Source organism: Coffea eugenioides, chromosome 8 (assembly GCF_003713205.1).
Source record: "Coffea eugenioides isolate CCC68of chromosome 8, Ceug_1.0, whole genome shotgun sequence".
Classification (NCBI taxonomy): Eukaryota; Viridiplantae; Streptophyta; class Magnoliopsida; order Gentianales; family Rubiaceae; genus Coffea; species Coffea eugenioides.
The window spans coordinates 24450624-24471995 of NC_040042.1; the positions used below are offsets into that span (position 1 = coordinate 24450624).

General features: G+C 36.7%; 1 protein-coding gene and 1 non-coding gene across 2 annotated transcripts; one reads left to right on the forward strand and one right to left on the reverse strand.

Annotated features, from left to right (window-relative positions):
- Positions 1 to 9564: 9564 nt before the first annotated feature.
- LOC113781794 lies at positions 9565 to 9671 on the reverse strand. The gene has a single exon (XR_003469699.1). It is a non-coding gene; the product is annotated as a small nucleolar RNA R71 (small nucleolar RNA).
- Positions 9672 to 10763: 1092 nt separating this feature from the next.
- Positions 10764 to 14400, forward strand: LOC113780442. The gene is made up of 6 exons (XM_027326243.1): positions 10764 to 11043; positions 11110 to 11774; positions 12312 to 12511; positions 12614 to 12821; positions 12963 to 13114; positions 13755 to 14400. Exons 1-6 carry the CDS (start codon positions 10764 to 10766, stop codon positions 14398 to 14400), a joined length of 2151 nt encoding a protein of 716 aa, XP_027182044.1.
- Positions 14401 to 21372: the final 6972 nt, after the last annotated feature.

Consider the following 21372-nt stretch of genomic DNA (forward strand, 5'->3'; position numbering starts at 1 on the left):
AGAGTGAAAACGCGAGTAGACAAAACGCGAGTTTGTACCGCGTTTTGTGTAGGCGCGTTTTATAGCCGAAATTTTGCAATTTGACTCAGTCAATTCTCTTGTGTGCATACCACTTTCCAGCTATAAGATGCAAGGGAATTCGGTGCACATGCTTCTGCAATAAAAGAGAAGACCAAATGAGTGTGGACAAAAGGAAACATCATATCTTTGACTTCTTTTTACAAAATCTGAGTGGAGGAAATTATGAAGTGAGAGGAATGGAATTTCTACCACCTTTTATGCAGAAATACAGGGGAGAAGCCAGGAGGACCAGACGTAGCTAGTTTTCCTTCTTGCAACAAGTTTTCTCTCTAGTTAAGAGTTCTTAGAGAAGCATTTAGAGTTTTGACTTGTAATCATATTGTGCAAGAACATAGCAGGAATTGGAGAGCTTCACCTTCAATTGGCTAAGCTTTCTTTTATCTTTCTTATACTTGTACTTTATGATGTTTTGCATTAATAAACTTGTGAATATGAGTGTTTTATCATTCATGAGTAGCTAATTTTCTTTATCTAGGGAGTAGATGAAACTTATGGCCAAATGATATGAAGTGATTGTTATTCATTCTTGTTATGTCTTGTATTAACTTATCTACTTGTGTATGTTGGATTACTTGTTGTTGCTTGATCACCAATAGCAGGTTTATAGTTATTTTTATTCATTGAGAAATGGTAAAAATAATGGAATGACACAAGTAGAACTTGAGTTGTATATTCATGAGAATAGAAATACGTTCAAGTGGATGAAATCTGCATTTCATGTGTGAATAAGAACAGATTTAGTATTTACCAAGAGATTAGGACAAACTAATCTGTTTTAACCCATTATTATCATGAGAATGTGATTCTGGTATTTCTGGAAATGAATCCTTGGTTAAACAAGAGCAGTAACAAGTGTTGAATTAATTCATTTTAGATCTTTTGTGTCATAAGTGGAATCTACATCCCTAGATCTTAATATTTAGTGAATTCTACTCCCCTTGAGATATTGCATTTATCTATTTAAGAATTTTTGTAGTTGAATTAAAATCTGAAGTTTCTGCTCAAATTAATTGTGAGTCTAAATAATAGAGTAAATTAGTATCTAATAATTGTTTTAAATTGCTCCTCGTGGGATCGACCCGATACACATCTCGTACTACAATTGCGACCTGTATACTTGCAGTCCAACGGGTGTAAATTCGGAATTAAACTTGCACTTAAAGTAAAAACCCGTCACTCATTCATTTAGTTTTTTTTTCCTTACAGGAGTGGAGACCGGAGCAAGTAAGCATGAACTAGTGTGTATAATCTTCATGTACTTATACGTTGGTAGATGAAATGTATTTGGAATCTTTAGCAATGTACTCCTATGTTTCACTTTTGGGTTGTAAATTAAGCTGGAATTCTTGTATGAATGGAATTTCTATGTTTATCTAGAGGCGTGAAAAACTATTTCAAGAATATAAGTGAGTGAGTCCTGGCGAGAGTTGGACAGGCCGTCCGCCAAACCCTTAGATTCACTCTAGGGGGAGGTGGGGTCGTCACAGGTGGTATCAGACCCGCTTCGCGAGATTTCTGTTCGTGGTGAGTTTGGGCCAAGTGGTGTTATGGTCCCTATTTTGTGAATGAGTAAAGAATTAAGTACTCTTTGTGAGCATAAGCTGTAAACCATGAATGTTATAGGCGTAAAACCTTTGTCAGGATATTTGGAGAAGATAGATATGTGCGTCAGGTTGGAATCTCTAATTTAGACACCAAATTTTTTATTTTTTAACTTTATTTGTTTAATTAATTTAATTTTAAGTTTATTTGTTTCAATTTTAGGTTTTTACTCTATTTTATTTTATTTTATTTTATTTATTTTTGTCTTCATACTAAGTTTCAGAAAAAAAGTAAAAAAGAAGAAAAAAGAGAAAAAGAAAAGTAAAAAATGACAAGTGACAGGCATGCATTGGGACAAGTGTCCCTTTGGGGTATTAGACAACAAGGCATCTAAAGGGTTAAGTGGTAGACACTTGGAGGTCCAAGAGGTGGGAAGGAAAAAGGAAATAACAAGAAAAAAAGGAAATGGAAACAACGGCTAAAGAAGAGGTCTGGAGGGCTGATGAAAATAGGGGGGCAGCTGAGTATAGAAAAGGACGCCGGAGAGCAAAAAAACAGAGGGGGGCGGAAAAGAAAACCGAACAAAAGGGGAAGCCAAAAACAGAGAAAAAAAAGGAAGAAACCAGAACAGGGGCGGCAGAGCAGGGAAACAGGATACGACGGCTAGGGAGCTGAGGAAAACCAGAGGAAGAGGAAACAGACCGACGCACGAAGGGATGGTGTCGCTGAAGCTTCAGAAGCGACTCGCCGCCAGCGTCCCCAAGTGCGGCAGAGGCAAGGTCTGGCTAGACCCCAATAAAGTCAACGAAATCTCCATGGCTGATTTTCATCAAAACACAAGAAAGCTGGTCAAGGATGGGTTCATCATCAGGAAGCCTACCAAGATTCACTCAAGGTCTCGTGCTCGCTGGATGAAATAGGCCAACCGAAAGGAGCCACCACCTCACCGAACCCGCCATCAACGTCTGCAAATTTTCATCAAGCAAGAGTTTTGTAAGCTGTCTTCTCCCTTCAAATTTCAGTCTTTTCTTTTAAGCATGGACGCTTGAAACTCTATTTTTTTTTATCACAATTTCTTGGTGGAGTTGCCTACGTTTCTGAAAGATTACTGCTTTGTTTGTTAATTGGGTTGAAATTTCTGGTTTTACTGTCAGTTTTGGGGCCAACCGAGACCTCATTTGAGTAAGGAATTGCTGAAATTTACATGCCCATTTAGTGTTTGATAAAATGCCTAAACAAAGTCTTGAATCAAAAGATGAGGTTTCATGCATTCTTCTGTACACGTGTGAGAAGGATTCTGGCTAGCTTGTGTTTGTTAGTTGGAGAGAGGAAAAGAAACAAGGAATTTGGGAGTCGGTTCTTGCTGTTATTTTGTATCAGATACTGGTTTCGTATGTGGTGTGCAAAAAATTGCTGATATAGTTTGCCGTGGAACTACCTTTCTTGAAGACAATTAAAAGCCGCAAAAATGTTTGCCCTGTTTGCTGATTCACTGAGTAATGTTTTGAACTAGAAAAGTATCACTTCTCCAAGTTGCTAGATTGGCCTAAGAATCTGAGCACGGATAGATAGCAAATCATTCACTAGTTTTTACCCACTGCTTTCCCTTGCCTGTCCCTGTTGTTTTATGGGTTCCTTTCGTTTAACATCTTTCTTTGACTAACCCGTTGAATGTTGAGATCCTCTTTCAATGACTATAAGTCATGCCCAGAATCCATGCGGCAAAAGTTTGCTAGTTTACATTGGTATTAGATGGTTGTCCCCATTTCTTTTCGATTATTTGCATGTCCCCCTGTCTGTCTTTCTTGTTCCCCTGGATTGCATAGATTTGCATTGAGGTTTATCATTGGGTTGATGAATATTTCATCATGTCGGTTTTCATTTCTCCGAGTACATGAAGAACTCGCTGTTTCTTTTTTTTTCATCTTTGTTCACTTGCTGTTGTTATGTTCGTTCAATAGTGTTGTTTCATACCTTCACTTTCCTTTAGCTGTAAACAAATTTTTCTTTTCTTTGAGTTAATAAAACGAAAGTTTTAGTCAAATCTTGGAAGGGGAGTTTCCTAGCTTGTTGCATCAATAGTTCATTTTCTTTTGCTGATTTCATGTCCAGCTCCCTGTTTGATTTCTGTGGGGTAGACAATGGCATTTGGGTTGATGTTAACCACATGGTCTTGAGGTCATTGCATTTGTGTTCGGTTTGGTTTGAGTTGTTCCACGTCAATGCGTTTTGGTAGGAATGAAAATTGCAGCAGCATGGACAGATCCTGTTTCTTTCCTTTGTTTGATAAAGTTTAGGCTTGTTTGAAGTTTGTGAGTTCTGTAGTGTTCGGTTTGGTAGGCGGTGTGCATATTTGCTGCAAGTTTTTCTCCTTGGGTCTTTACTGTATATTTCCATTCAATCGCATGTTGGAGCAAGGAGCTGCCGATGTTTGTAGTCTTGTCGCTGATGCTTGTAGTCTACTGCATCTCTTGCTGGTGTGTGTGTTTTGTTCATTCCTATTGCTTTTCTCTTGCATGTTTACTAAGTTTTTGGATGATAAGCTTATGTAGAACTTGGAATTGTTTCTGGTTTGAGGTTATTGTATTAAAATTGGCCATATGTGATTCCTGAAATCTCAAAGTAGCAGAAAAAAAACCATGAGCTGTCCAGATTTGCTTACCCTTTTGTCAGACTTTTAGTGTTTACATCTAACGTTTTATGCTGCAAAGTGAAAGGATTAGATGGTTGTCTCGTTCCTTTAGTTCATATTGAATTTAAGTGTGTTTGAGAGCTGCTGAGAGCTTGCGGATAAAAATTGCAAAAGGATAGCTTCATAGCTTCATTTGCAGAAATAAGAACAAAGAAAGCCTCATAGCATGCATGAAAACCTTTCCAAAATTGTAGTCTGATCCCTCAATTTTCTCTTTATTTCACTATGGCCCTAAAAACTTTTAACTTCTTTCAATTGGGTCCCAAGCTTAATTGCAAATAGATCCCTAAACTGTATTTTTCTTTAATTTTGACCCCAAAACTTTGTTAATCTTCGCAATTAAGTCCCTGCTTGTTTTAATTTCTTAAACTTGGGTTGCTTGCCTTCTTTTAAGTGCCTTGGATTGATTCAATTTCATGTTCATCCCCATTTCATGTGATTAAAGTGATGCCTTGACTCTTTTATTATTTTGGAGGGTAAATAAATGATTTTACTCTATTAGGGCTCCATCTCCAGGGAGGTACACTCTATCCCTTATTTCTTACTTTATTTGACCCTACGTGCTCTATGTGATTTTACGTGTTCATTTGCATGCCTCTTAAATGTTTTTATTATTATTTATTTATTTATTTCATTTATTTTCTTTGTTGGCTTTAGTTTGTATATTTATTTTTAGTTTATTTATGTGATTTCATTTGTTTCATTTGAAAGGCACTTGAATGCCAAAGTTGTAATAGTTAGGTTATTATTTTATTTTATTCCGTTTCCTCTTCTTAGATTGTAGTAGGGCTCCCCAATGTAATAGATAGGGCTCATTTGTTTGTTTGCTTCGTTTTGTTTGCGCGTTTGCCTGCCTATGTGTTTAATTGCTCTCTAGGTTTCTGCATCTAGATGAGCATGTTTATGTGCTACGTGCTATGTGAAACTATGTGTTTTGCATGTCTATTTACTTTAGCATTATATTTGATCATGTGGATGAATGCACGTCACCGTGGCTAGTCCAATGCTAGTCATGGTCTTCCCCTCGAGCTCTCACAAGTCTAATGCTAGTAAATGACCGTTAGTAAAGGGCTAGTCCAACGCTAGACCCAATAGGGCCGTCCCCCTTTTCCGCTAGTACATACTCGCATGCTTTCACTACATTTTCATGCATTTTTCTTAGTATTTTTGCATTTTTTGCATGATCCTTTATCCTTTTCCCACATTCAAAGTATGATCTTTAGGATTTTGCATTTCATTCTAGTTATTAGGGTCATTTGCTTGATTAGGTTAGGGAGCTACCCTTCTGGTAAGAGAAACGAGCGAGTATGGCTACACATAGCCTTACCACTCTAGTTTTTCCTTCTAACCAAAAGGCAAATCAAAAGTCATGATTTAGGGTCCACCCGTACCCGTTTTGCTTGCATTCCTCTAGGGTTCATGCATTTCATTTACTCACTATCACTTTGCACTCTCACTTCATATACTATTACTTTTCCCACATGTTCACTTCATATGACTTTTATCTTATACATTCTGATCTACCACTTGCACTTCATATACTACCACTGAGCACACATACACTTCACACTATCACTTTACATACCTCACCTTGCACACCCATTTGCACACTCCCACTTACACACTATTATCTTTTATTACTTTTTTTCACTTCACGCAAGCTCATGTTTTCACATTACATACATTCATTCCACTCATTCTTACGTCATTAGCATTATTCATGACCTCTTGAAGGGCTCATCCTTGGCTATCACAACTCATGTGATTTAGTCCAATCGAACCTCTAAGAGATATGTGTCCCACTCGATTCATCATTAGATTTAGGTTTGCATTCATAATTAGACGCATCCAAATGCAATACATCTTTTGGTTAGAAATTAAGGAAAATTATGACTAAATCACGCAACTAGCTTAGGCTAGGGTAAAAGGGTGCCTTAGACTTGGTTTTTGCCTTCCCTTTTATCAACCGTGACCCCCGAACTCGTCTCTCTGATTTTCGTGGTTTAGGAGTCACCTAAGAAAGTTTTTATTTCACTTTTTCAAAAACTACTTTTTGGGTGACTTGGTACACCCCAACTCAATACCAAGTGGCGACTCCTGCTTTTTCTGTTTAAAAACCTTTTTAGATTATTACTTTGGCCAAACCGTCACATTTAAAAGTCCCATGGCCTTTTCTTTTATTTATCACATTCACACACACTTCACATATTTCACACACACACTTTATGATTTTAAACTATTTTTTTTCCATCTTTCAAAAATGGGGCGCGACATCTAATATAGGTGATTTACTCTTGGAACCGGCCGATTCGAGTTGTGAATTATCTTATTTCGAATTCTTGTACCTAAGTACTCAAGAGTTGAAGGCATTTAGATGAGAGTCGACATCATGACCCCTTAAGGTAGATGTGAATAGAAAAGGTTAATGCATGGAAGATTTTAATATGTGACCTAGGAATTGAATTGATTGAGGAGAATGGATCGATGAATGCTATAAGGGACTAACCCAGTAACTGGTTGGTTAGGGTTTTTATGGCTAGTGGTAAGATTGTCATGCATATTGGAGAAGTTAGCACTGCAGACCTATCTTCTTTTAATTTGGTTCTTGATGACTACCTTTGCCCATGCTTTCTTGATACCTACCCCTCGATGTAAAAGTAGGGATTTGGTTTGATTCCTATCTTGCCCAGATTGAGAGTTTTGGATTAGGTATGGAAGTTTTGGAGAAAAGGGTTTGGATTCTAATCTTGTATATATTCTTTTGGTAACCATAAGATGATCATTCTAATTGAGAATGGAAAGGATACTGTGAGGGTAAATAGCCGTAGTGATAAGTGAATATTTCACATATATTTCGTATGATTTTCACGAGCATGTGTCATATTTTTAGAGGATCATAGTCATATTTAAGCTCTTTTTTGTGCAAATAGTTTTAAGTGTTGTTTAGTGATCGGAACTTGCAAAATGAGCAGATTAATGCATAAACATGTGATATTTTGTAGGTTATCAATGCATGAAATACTTACATAAGATAAAGAAGAGGCAAAGTGCTAGTTGGAGGACAACGTAAAGGTGAAACAAGGAGCAAAAATTGAGTGAAAGAGGAAAGAATTTGAAGCAGGAAACAGGGGAAAGTGATCCGAGTTCGGATCCATTCTCATTCCCTGTGATCCGAGTCCTCATCTGATCTTCTGGAGAAGTGGATCCAATGCCAGGCGATTCGAGCTCTGATCGCCTTGAAGAAGGCCTCGGATACTGCACAAAGAACGTGTGAAGAAAATGCTAAGGGAACTGATCCGAGCTCATATCACTTTTTTCCCTCAAATCTAGGCCTCGGATCTTCCTCTCTCCTCTGCAATTTGTAAAACAACTTGTGTGCATTTCACACTTACTTTTTGACTCATGTTTCACAACAATTTCCAGCTGGAAGCTGTAAAAGGCACTTTGTACACTTGAAGAAGTAATATTGGAGATTCCAATGAAGGGCATTTTTGAAAAAAAAAGTGAAGAGACAAGTTAAAAAAGGAAGGGGAGCACATTATTAAAAAAAAAGAAGAAGGAAGTTAGAAAAGAAGATTTTTCTTTTACTTGTCTCTAGCTTAACTTAGATATAGTGGTAGATTTAGTTTTTCTTTCTATTGAAGAACTTGAAGAACTCTTGATGTAAAAAAGGATTATTGATGGAAATGAGGATGATAGAGCTTGAAGATCATGGTTCTTCATTTGAATGAGCATTTCTTCATCTTTACTCTCTTATTTGTCTTACTAATGCTTTGTTACGTTAAAGATAAGAGCTTTGTTGCTAAATCTACCATGTCTAGCTAAATTTTCTTATTCTAGGGATAGATGAAGCTACTTGTGACTTGAATATGGATGAATGAAGTGATTATTGCTACATCTTATACTTCCCTAGTTCATTTATTCATGATTTAATACTTGTGAATGCTTGATCATCATTTACAAACCACTTTAGTTGTTGATAGTCTATGAAAATAGTTGACAATAATGGAAAATGAATGAATGAAACCTAAGGAGTGGACACACGAAAGTAGTGGTGCACTTAGGTGGATGCTTATCACATTTCTTGTGCTAGAATCTGGTTTATGCCTGAGATTTCACCACGAAAGTAGGGAAATACTTGTGTAGACTAAGTTCGGTTCATTGGCAAAAGCAAGTTCCGATGGTTTGTGAGAAATGCATCCTTAGCAAGACGAGTATTAGTGATATTTCGCTAATTTATTCATGTTTAGGCACATGTGGTGGATTCTATACCCTAGAACATTGGTGTTTAGTTGAGTTACTTCGAGTTATTAACTTGCATTGTACTAATTTAGCATTTAGTTGATTAGTCTAGTTGAAATTGTTGGAAAGTTTAGATAATAAAGGGAGCTAAAAACCTGAGTGATTCATAGTTGATTTCCCTGTGGGATCGATCCTAATTTCCTTATATACTATGATTCACGACCCGTGCACTTGCGGTTAATGAGAGATTAGGTTAAAATTTAGAGCACAGGTATAGACCTCGTCAAGTTTTTGGCGCCGTTGCCGGGGATCTCACCGTAATATTAAGGCTAAGCAAGCTTTATTAATCTAAACATAGTGTTATATTGTGAATATCTTTTAGTTGTAGATAGAGTAGTTAGTAATTTTGCTTCACTTGTTTGTTTTATTGTGGTAATAGAACAAGTGAGTTACTATCCTGTATTTTGATTCTTGTAGTGCATGCATCGTGCTCTACGCACAACAGTTCCATTTGATCCAGAAATTAAAAGGACTCTAAGGCGCCAACGGAGGCAAGCACTACCAGAGGCAGTGGAAATTTAGGAGAAGGAGAAGTAATAATAGAACTCCCATCAATCGAACCTATGGCCGACGAATTGAATAGAATAGTATTACGGGACTTCGCACTATCGGGAGGTGATGGTTTGCACACAAGCATAGTGAGACCTATGGTAAATGCTAACAATTTTGAGATTTAACCATCTCTTAAACAAATAGTTCAACAATCTCAATATGGAGGTAATGTTACCGAAGATCCAAATTCTCATTTGTCAACATTTCTAGAAATTTGTGATACAATAAAGCTTAATGGTGTTAGTGATGATGCAATTAAACTTAGATTGTTTCCATTTTCACGAAGGGACAAGACCAAGATTTGGATACAATCTTATCCTCCAAACACTTTTACTATTTGGGCGGAATTATCTAAAGTGTTTCTTAATAAGTTCATTCCACCAAGAAAAACTGCTAAAATTTGAATGGATATAACTAGTTTCTCTCAACAGGAAGGAGAGACATTGTACAAAGCTTGGGAGCACTATCGGGAGTTACAACGAAGGTGTCCTCATCATGGTCTCCCCAATTGGCTAATAGTCCAAATATTTTATAATGGCCTTACCTATCCGACAAAGACGCATGTAGATGCGGTAGCGGGATGAGCTTTGATAGGAAAGTCGACCGAAGAAACTCAACAATTAATTGAAGAAATAGCTGTTAATAATTACCAATGGATTAACGAACAAGGTAATACAAGGAGAACCGCAAGTATGCATGAAGTAGATACATTGAATATGTTAAGTGCAAAGATGAATAATGTGGTTAAGATGTTTAATAGGCAAGTTAGTTCTAGTTCTAACCAAGGAGTAGTTGTTGCATGTTGGACTAACTGTGGAGGAGATCATGATGATTCTATGTGTGCTAGCAGCGAACAGGTTCAATATTTCAACAATTATAACCGTCCACTCCAAAACAATCCATACTCCAGTACTTATAATCCGGGGTAGCGTAATCATCCAAACTTTGGATGGAAGGATCAAGGGAACCAACCAAGACCAACGAATCCACCGGGTTTTCAACCAAAGCAACCACTTCTGGAGTCTAACTAGCTTGGGAATTGGCAATTAAGAAGCTAGCAAATGTATCAAATGATAAAATTGAAAAGTTAACTAGCGCCACTACTCAAAGGTTTGAAAGAATTAAGGGAAGGATGGACCAACTCACCAATATGTATAAGAATATCGAGATCCAATTAGGTCAAATAGCTATTGCGATCAACAATCGGAACCAAGAGAATTTACCTAGCAAGAGGGATGTGAACCCATGGGAGCATATGAAGGCTATAACCCTCCGTAGTGGTAAGGAAGTAGGTAAGCCGCCTGTGGTTGAAAGTGTGAGAGAACCTGAAAGAAGAGAAAACAAGCAGTTGAGTGAGTTAGAAGAGGACAGCAAGAAAAGTAAGAGGAAAGACAAGGTGGAAATAAGTGAGCCATTGATTGTAGAGACAACGCCAATTCCTTCACCGGTGCAATTTTCACAAAGATTGAAACCATCAAGAAGTGACAAAGAATTTGAGAAGTTTGTCAACATTTTCAAACAATTAGATATTAACATTCCTTTTATTGATGCTATTTTGTAGATTCCTTCATACGCAAAATTTCTCAAGGAGATAATGACGAAAAAAAGGAAATTAGAAGATAGCGAGATTATTACATTAATGGAGGAATGTAGTGTCATCATACAAAATAAACTGCCATCAAAGTTGAAAGATCCAGGGAGTTTCACAGTTCCTTGCACTATTGGTAATGTAGAATTCTTTAAAGCACTGTGTGACCTTGGTGCTAGTGTTTCGTTGATTCCTTTGACTGTGGCTAGGCAATTGGGGTTGAAAGAGTTAAAGCGTACTAACATTTCTTTACAATTGACTGATAGGTCTATTAGACATCCCATGGGTATATTAGAGAATGTGCTTATTAAAGTGTAAAAATTCATCATCCCCGTTGATTTTGTTGTTTTAGATATGGAAGAGGATGTCAATATACCTATTATTCTTGGTAGACCATTTCTGGTCACGGCAGGTACTATAATAGATGTTAAACATGGCAAGTTCAAGTTTCAAATTGGTAAAGAGGAAGTGGAGTTTGATTTGAGTAAAGTAGAAAAGTATCCCTCTTTTACCGATCATGTTTATTCTGTTGATATATGTGATGAATTGACACTAGAGATGAGTCGAGTTAATCTTGGCTATGACTTTCTTGAACTTTGTCTCAATGGTATAGGTTTGCAAGAAGAAAAAATAGAAGAAATGACCAAATATTTACAGGCACAAGTCCTTTACAAAAGGAGCAATACTTATGAGGAGTTAGGGTTGAGTAAAGGGCTACCTCTATCATCGTGTGAGCTAGCTCCACGGCTTGAGTTTAACCCACTTCCTAAACACCTTAAATATGCATTTCTTGGAGAAAAGGAGACATTTTCGGTGATTGTCAATGCCACACTTGATGAGGAACAACTTGGCAAGCTCTTACGTGTTTTGAGGAAACATTTAAAGGCTATAGGATGGACCATTTCTAATATCAAAGGAATTAGTCCAACTATTTGTATGCATCAAATTTTGTTGGAAGAAAACGCTAAGTCGGTGGCTGAGACTCAACGAAGGTTAAATCTAAACATGAAAGAAGTGGTAAGGGTAGAAATCCTTAAATGACTGGATGTAGGTATAATTTTTTCAATCTCTGATAGTGTTTGAATTTCTCCTCTTCATGCAGTGCCAGAAAAGGGAGAAATAACTATAGTATGTGGTAAAAATAATGAAATGATTCCTTCTAGAGTTGTAGTTGGGTGGCGAGTTTGTATTGATTATAGAAGACTTAATGCAGCTACTAGAAAGGATCATTTCCATCTTCCTTTTCTTGATCAAATGGTAGAAAGGTTGGCAGGATATGAATTTTATTGTTTCTTGAATGTTTTTTCATGATACAATCAAATAGTCATTGCACCGGAAGATCAAGAGAAAACTACATTCACTTGTCCCTATGGCACTTTTGCATTTCGAAGAATGCCTTTTGGATTGTGCAATGCGCCAGCCACTTTTCAACATTGCATAATAGAAATTTTCTCCGATTTTAATGAGAAAATCATGGAAATCTTCATGGATGACTTTTCTGTATTTAGATCTACTTATGATCATTGCCTTAACAATTTAGATCTAATTTTGCAGAGATGTGAAGAAACAAACCTTGTATTCAATTGGAAAAAATGTCACTTCATGGTTTGTGAGGGTATCGTCCTAGACCATAAGATTTCTTCAAAAGGTATTCAGATAGATCAAGCCAAGGTAAAAGTGATTGAGAGAATGCCTCCACCTACCAATGTGAAAGGCATTCGAAGTTTTCTTGGACATGTGGGGTTCTATTGGCGGTTTGTTAAGGATTTTTTCAAAATTGCTAAACCTTTATATGAATTACTTGCAAAAGATGTTCCTTTTCACTTTAATGATCCTTGTTTACTTGCTTTTAATAGATTGAAGAAGAAACTTGTCTCCGCACCCATAATAACATCATCAGATTGGAGTTTACCGTTCGATTTGATGTGTGATACTAGTGATTTTGCGGTGGGAGCTGTTCTTGGGCAAAAGCATGATAAGAGACTTCATATCATTTACTATGCAAGTAAAATGCTCAATGAAATTCAAATCAATTACGCGACAATGGATAAGGAGTTGCTAGCGGTGATATTTGCATTGGATAAATTTAAGTCTTATCTAGTGGGATCTAAAGTCATCGTTTACACCGATCATGCAACACTTAAATATCTTTTAAATAAGAGAGATGCAAAACCTCGATTAATTCGATGGATCTTATTATTGCAGGAATTTGATTTAGAGATCAAAGATAAAAAGGGATTCGAGAATTTAGTCGCAGATCATCTTTCTAGATTGGAGAACATGCCTCAAGAAGCCCATATTTCTATTAAAGAAGAGTTTCCAGATGAGATCTTATTGGCTATTCAAAAGTCACCATGGTATGCCGATTTAGTTAATTTTGTAGTTAGTGGAGTGCTACCAAGTTATTTAAATTCTCACCAAAGAAAAAAATTCTTAAATGATGCTAAACATTACTTTTGGAAAGAACTGTTCTTCTACAAACATTGTGCAGATGGAATAATTAGAAGATGTGTTCCAAAAGAAGAGGCACATAGTATTTTAATGCATTGTCACACTCTTGAGACAGGAGCCCATTTTAGTACAACTAAAACCATAGCAAAGATGTGGCAATCAGGATTTTACTGGCCTACTATGTACCGATATGCTAGAAATTGGGTTAAGAGTTGTAATCAATACCAAAGAATTGGTAATATCTTGAGAAAGAATGAAATGCCTCTAACTACATATTTGAAAGTTGAGTTATTTGACTTTGAGACATTGATTTTATGGGACCATTTCCTAACTCTTTTAATAACAAATATATTCTTTTAGCAGTTGACTATGTCTCTAAATGAGTGGAGGCTATTGTTTCACAAACTAACGATGCTAAAGTTGTGCTTAATTCCTTAAACGGAACATATTTTGCAAGTTTGGTGTCCCAAAAGCTATTATAAGCGACAAGGGTAAGAATTTTTGTAATAAATTCATTAACACTTTGTTGCTCAAATATGGATGTAGGCATAAAATGACACTTCCCTATCATCCTCAAGCCAATGGCCAAGCAAAGTTGACAAATCGAGAGATCAAACTCATTCCAGAGAAAATAGTCAATCGATCGAGAAAGGATTGGTCAAACAAGTTAGAAGATGCCTTGTGGGCATATAGAACGGCATTTAAAACGCCATTAGGAATGTCTCCATATAAGTTTGTTTATGGGAAAGCGTATCATTTGCCTGTAGAAATTGAACATACAGTTTATTGGGCCATTAAAGCTATTAATTTTTATTTTAAATCTGCAGGTGAAAAGAGAATGCTCAAGCTAAGCGAATTGGAGGAATTGCGTTTAACTTCGTATAAAAATGCCAAGATTTACAAAGAAAAAGTGAAATTCTGGCATGATAAACATATCCTCCCTAAGCATTTTAAAGAAGGACAAAAGGTATTATTGTTTAACTCAAGGTTTAGATTGTCCCCTGGAAAGCTTAAGTCTCGATGGTCCGACCCATTTGAAGTTGTTCGCACATTTCCTTACGGAGCGGTGGAAATTAAGGGGGAAAATGATGCCCCATTCAAAATGAACGGTCAACAATTGAAACCTTATTTGACCGGAGAGAAGGTTCCTAAAGGAGTGATTTACTTCTTGGGAAACACATTTAAAAATTAAAGAAGCAGATTGAGGAAAATCGAGTTTAACGACTTTAAACAAAGCGCTTGTTGGGAGGCAACGCAATATTAATATTATAGCTGTGTTGTTTTTCATGTATTTCTTGCATTTTGGTTTGATTTGATTTTCTAATTATGTGTATTTCATTGGTTTGTAGGGGGTTACCGGAGTTTAAATGTTTATTTTGGAGGTGCATTTGGAGAACCATAGTTGCAAAGGGGAAGTTTAATTGTGTTTTTTCCTTTTAACGCTTGCTAGTTCTTAATATTAGCCTAAAAGTAGTATTTTTATGATTTACAAGTAAGTTTTGGTGTTAATCAGTATATATATGTTTATGTGCCCATTTGAAGTGCGTTTAAAGCTAATAAACGCATTTTTCATGTTAAAGTGCAAAAATAACCCAACAATTTGAAATCTTGATTTGTGATCTAGATGCTTTTTATTCATTTTAGAGGGGTGGAATAGTTGTTTAGGGCATATTACACTTGCGTGTGAATAAAAAAGTTGGAAAACTTTCATTGCAAGTGTAATCTGAAATTACAGAAAAAGGTTGTCAGAATTGAAAAAATTGCAGTTTCTGCAATTGTTGCAGACAAGAACCGATCCAATAGAGAGACATTGGATCCGAGGGCTCGAATAATATTCTGCAGAGCCCGATCCGAGATTCAAACGATCCGAGCCCTGATCGAGAGGATCCGAGCTCGGATCGTTCCAGATATCCTTAACACCAGTGCAATCTCTTCCATTTTTTTCAAATCTTCTTCCTCCTTCACTAGCCGTTTCTCATAAAACCCTAACCTCTTTTGCCCAATCTTCCATTTCAACCACTAATCCTCCAATCTTTCAAAAGAAAAACATCTCCCAACCCTTTGTAATCATTAACCCCCAGCTATTTCACATTATAAACATCAAATTCAGGGCTTTTGATTGTCACCAAAGAAAAGGAGGCCGAACTGAATTTCATCCATTTGGGAGCCGAAATTGGGCTTGTTTGTTCTGCATTTTGCATTCCTAGCATCCTCTAACATCATTCTACACATTTGAGGTAAGATTTCTTGATTTCTTATGGTATTTTACAGTTTTAAAAATTCCATTTCCTGAGTTTTCTGACATATTTTGTGAGGTATATTGTAATGATGCATTGTTGTTGTTTAGTTGCTTAGAAATGTCATTAAACTTATCGTGATGCTTAATATTGAGGAATTTGTACCTTTGGTGAAGTAATCTTATTTTCTCTCATTTATTAAATTCATAGAATTTGTGCCATTTGCATGTGTTTTAATGCCCTATTTTTGGTGAATTTGATGTGTTGAGAAATTATTAGAACATCTTGATTTCTTTGCATGACCAATTGTGGCAAATGGTATGAATACTGCTCACATGAATTGAAGAGAAATACCATGAGTTAGTAATGAAATTTTAAGACTTTAAAATGTTAGGGAATGGTGATTTTGAGGTGATTTTGGAGGTGATTGTATGAGTGACGATGCTCAATGCTTAAATTAATATTCTACTCATAAGAAGGGTCGTTAACTTGCGTGGAATTCAACTCCTATTTTTGTATACTCATATAAGCTCACTTGTTTGTGAATGAAGGTAAGATGGTTCGAACAAGAAGAGCCATTATTCGAATACCTACTCCTTCACCAAGTCCTGAAGCAACACCACCTTCGGCGGAAGAATTTTCTTCACCTGAGCAACCACCGCGTTCAAGACGTAAACAAACGTCAACAAGTCGAGAAGAAAAACCTCCAGAGTTTGATAACACTCGCTTTACGTCACTCGAGAATCAGGATTGGTTTGATGTTGGGTTGATCAAGGAGAATATCACCGAGAAACACTTGGCGCCTGAGGTGGATGGTCACTACAAAGTATCGACGGCATTCGCTCGACTTGACCGGCAGAACATCCTTCAATTGCCACGACGTTACTATCCCAACTTGGTGAGGGAATTTTATGCAAATGTGGAGGACAAACTTGGACATAGAACTAATAACATTGTTTCTTGGGTCCGTGGGAAACGCTTAGTCTTAAGAAGGGACACAATAGCCAAGTTTATCAAGGTAAAAGATAACGGGGAAGATGTGAAGTTGACTAAGGAATTTAAGGCGCATGACCCGTGGCTAGTTGAAGAAGCCGTGGCATGCCTTAAGGGGCAATATAGAGATCGAGAACGCTCTGGGAAGAAGATAGTGTATGCCGATTCTTTTGAAACTCAATACCACTTAATCTTTTATCTATTTGATCACAACGTGGTTCCTAAGAAAAGCGGTAAACGAGAACTGCGAAATAGTGACCTCTATTTCCTCGACAAGATGATACATGGGGTAGGCACACAACTGACCGGCATTCCATTGCTGAGTGCAATTATAAGTTATATGCACACCACAGCTAGGATACGACCCGACGATTCTTGCTTCGGATTTTCTCAACTCCTTTCCTTGTTGTTTAAGAAGCTCCAAGTCAATGTGAGTACTGACAAGGTAATGACCACCAAGTCCATTGATGAGGTGACTATCACCTTGCTGAGATCATTAGCCATCCCTACCGACTTTAATGCCTCTTTACTTCAAGAACGCGCTATTGGGGAAGCTTCTACGTCCACTAAACCTCCACCTCACCCCCAACCAAGACCGCAAGTTCAAGAAACTGAAGTGCAGCCTACTCAACCGCCTCCTGTACGACCTCCACCGCCTCCCTCTAGGTCTCGGTGGCAAGAGGTCCTTAATTCCATTTGCTGTATGGAGACAAGAGTAATGGAGCGCATTGACCAACATGAGCGTGTTATGACGAAGAGGTTGGAGAGGCATGATCGGCTTCTTCGTGCTTTGGAGGACCATTTCCAAATCCACCGTTCTCCTACATCGACTCCGCCTCCTGTACATGGTGAGGGTCAAGTTGCGTCCATTCCTGAACCCAGAGGCAAAGTTGAGCAAGAATCTCATGTAGAAATCGTAGGAGAAGACGCCTTGGAACTCAGCGGACCCTCAGCTTAATTTCCTTTGTTTCCTTTTATTTTGGATTGTCTTTTGTTTACTTTTCTTTTAGTTAAGTGTTTTGTTTAGTTAAGTTTTTTGGATTGTCTTACTCCCCTACTGTTATGTACTTTCTCCCCCTGTAGTCTAAGTAGATTTTGGAATGTTCGTGATGTTCGTATTGACTGCTGGATCTCTCATGCACATTGATTAGGGGAGTATTGTTTCTTTACCCTCTTTTCACATTGAAGACAATGTGATTATTAAGTGTGGGGGAAGGTGTGGTTTCTATAATTGTTAATGCATGTTAACTCTTTACTTTTGTTGAGAAATGCTGGAAATGATTATGAAAATATAGATTATGACTGAATTCTTGTTGAATTGTGGTTTGCTGACAGGGAGTTTCTTCTATTTATAAGGGAAACTCTACCGAAATTTTTCCAAAATCCTTTCCAAAATTGCACTTTAGCCCAAGAAATCGTGATGGATTGTCAAATTTCCCTAATGGTTGAACAAATTCAAATATGTTTTTGAAGAATTCATTTCTTTCATGACTTGTAATTAGTATTATGTGATTATGATAAGTGCATTTTAGAAAGTATATTTAATAAAGTAGGGACAATTATCCCTTTATGTCTATCTTTAATGAGATCTCTCCCTTCACTTTGATTTACAAATAGGTGATTGCTATAGTCTATTGGTAATGTTTTTCCATGTTCATGATAAAAGAGGGTTATATATATATATATATAAAGAGAGAGTAATAAATTTGTACTGACGACCTAAGTACTGAGTAACTGAAAATCTTCATCTAAAAATGTTAATTTTCGCGTAAAAAGGTACTTGAGGTAGAAAGGTATTGTGAACTTGATGTGTAAGTACGGAGTAACCAGGGGTTTTCACCTAAAAGTGTCGACCTTCGCGTAAAAAGGCATTTGCAATGTTCAAGTGATGGTATTTAGTATATATTTATAATACCTTCCTGTAGTAAAATTTTGAAAAAAAAAATAAATTGGATATAAAGGAAAGTATTACCTTGTGACTATATGAGTTGGTTATTTGTGAAGACAAGTTAGGGTGAGAGAATGATTTGGATGTGGTTAAATTTATGTATAATTGTTTCCCCTTTATTACGTATTATGAGTATTGAGCGCTTTTTGAAGAATTGCATAGTGATTAATAGTCGAGTTGTGAGAAGTGAATTTGAGAAAGCATATTTTCTATTTGGCACTTGAATTGTTGCTTGAATGGTTTATTGTATTGCTTGAGGACAAGCAATGATTCAAGTGTGGGGGAGTTTGATAAGTGAATATTTCACATATATTTCATACTGTTTTGTGCGAGTTTTTGTCATATTTTTAGAGGATCATAGCCATATTTAAGCTCTTTTTGGTGCAAATAGTTTCAAGTGCTGTTTAGTGATCGAAACTTGCAAAATGAGTAGATTAATGCATAAACATATGATATTTTATAAGTTATCGATGCATGGAACACTTACATAAGATAAAGAAGAGGCAAAGTGCTAGTTGGAGAACAACGTACAGGTGAAACAAGGAGCGAAAATTGAGCGAAAGAGGAAAGAATTTGAAGCAGGAAACAGGGGAAAATGATCCGAGTTCGGATCCATTCTCATCCCCTGTGATCCAAGCCCTCGTCTGATCTTCTGGAAAAGTGGATCCGAAGAAGGCCTCGGATACTGCATGAAGAACGTGTGAAAAAAATGTTGAGGGAACTGATCCGAGCTCGGGTCACTTTTTTTCCCTCGGATCTTCCTCTCTCCTCTGCAATTTGCAGAACAACTTGTGTGCATTTCACACTTATTTTTTGACTCATGTTTCACAATAATTCCCGGCCGGAAGCTGTAAAAGGCACTTTGTACACTTGAAGAAGTAATATTGGAGATTCCAATGAAGGGCATTTTTGAAAAAAAAGTGAAGAGACAAGTTAAAAAAGAAAGGGGAGCACATTATTAAAAAAAAAGAAGAAGGAAGTTAGAAAAGAAGATTTTTCTTTTACTTGTCTCTAGCTTAAATTAGATATAGTGGTAGATTTAGTTTTTCTTTCTATTGAAGAACTTGAAGAACTCTTGATGTAAAAAAGGATTATTGATAGAAATGAGGATGATAGAGCTTGAAGATCATGGTTTTTCATTTGAATGAGTATTTCTTCATCTTTACTCTCTTATTTGTCTTACTAATGCTTTGTTACATTAAAGATAAGAGCTTTGTTGCTAAATCTACCATGTCTAGCTAAATCTTCTTGTTCTAGGGATAGATGAAGTTACTTGTGACTTGAATATGGATGAATGAAGTGATTATTACTACATCTTATACTTGCTAGTTCATTTATTCATGATTTAATACTTGTGAATGCTTGATAATCATTTACAAGTCATTTTAGTTGTTGTTAGTCTATGAAAATAGTTGACAATAATGGAAAATGAATGAATGGAACGTAAGGAGTGGAAACACGAAAGTAGTGGTGCACTTAGGTGGATGCTTATCACATTTCTTGTGCTAGAATCTGGTTTATGCCTGAGATTTCACCACAAAAGTAGGGAATGCTTGTGTAGACTAAGTTCGGTTCATTGACGAAAGCAAGTTCCGATGGTTTGAGAGAAATGCATTCTTAGCAAGACAAGAGTATTAGTGATATTTAGCTAATTTATTCATGTTTAGGCATATGTGGTGGATTCTATACCCTAGAACATTGGTGTTTAGTTGAGTTACTTCGAGTTATTAATTTACATTGTACTACTTAGCATTTAGTTGATTAGTCTAGTTGAAATTGTTGGTAAGTTTAGATAATAAAGGGAGCTAAAAGCCTTAGTAATTCATAGTTGATTTCCCTGTGGGATCGATCCTAATTTCCTTATATACTACGATTCACAACCAGTGCACTTGTGGTTAATGAGGAATTAGGTTAAAATTTAGAGCGCAGTTATAGACCTCGTCACGTAGTATTTTTTGGGTATGGCTTTGATAATGACCATGAGTAAATTGGAGGTTGTAGACTTGAGTTTTACGAGCCAAGATTAGAATTTCAAGGACAACGTGTCACTTTTTTTCTTGTTTTGTCACTGTATTGCTGCTGAATATATTTTGCTCCTGACATGTCAATGCTAATATGTATGGTACTTGCTTTTGTCTTATGCAATTGGTTTTGATCATCTTGATGTGTGCAGTATCTTTATCACTTGATGTATGAACTTGGTGTGTTATAAATATGTTAAACATGTTTCCTCATCTTTGGTTTTGTGACTTGAAAATGTCTTTATCTTGCCGCTTTAGCCAATTTATTTTGTTTATATACTATATAGCCTATTTTGACAAGAGAGAGAGAGAGAAAGAGAGAGAGAAGGATATGGAGAGAAGACGTAGTCATGGACATGGGGCTCATCGTGGCCGTGGGACTAGACAATCTGTGAGGACCCGAATACACGTTTTTCGAGATAATATTCAATCCGAGAGTGTAATGATCTTGGAGAATTAATGTTAGACTAGTAAGTATAAGTAATTGTAGTGTTAGAAGAATTACCATGGAGAATTAGTGTATAAGTATAACAAACAAGAAAAAAAGTGGTAGTGCATTGCACTATTTAGTTACTATTGAAAGTTAACTTTTTACACAAAGCTTTTGGCTACTTTTTCTTCATTTTTTCTCCCCAAGAATCACAACACAAAACCCTCCCTCACTCTTTCTCTCTTGGCCGAAATTCAAGCTCCAAAGGGGGAGAAGAAAACTTCATCTTTTAGCTTCAAACTTGCTTGAAATCATCATCCAAATCACACAACTCTTGGGAATTGGCTCTAGCTAGAAGAAAGGAGCAACCTCGTGGAGTTTCTTGGTGAAATTTTGGTGAAAAATATGGTCTTCATCTAGGGTTAAAAGGGTAACCACTTCATCTTCTTTAACCTTTCAATTTATACATAGTTTAGTGGATGGATTACATGGGTTTGAAAGCCTAAGCAAGATTCTAGGCTAGTGGACTTGAGGA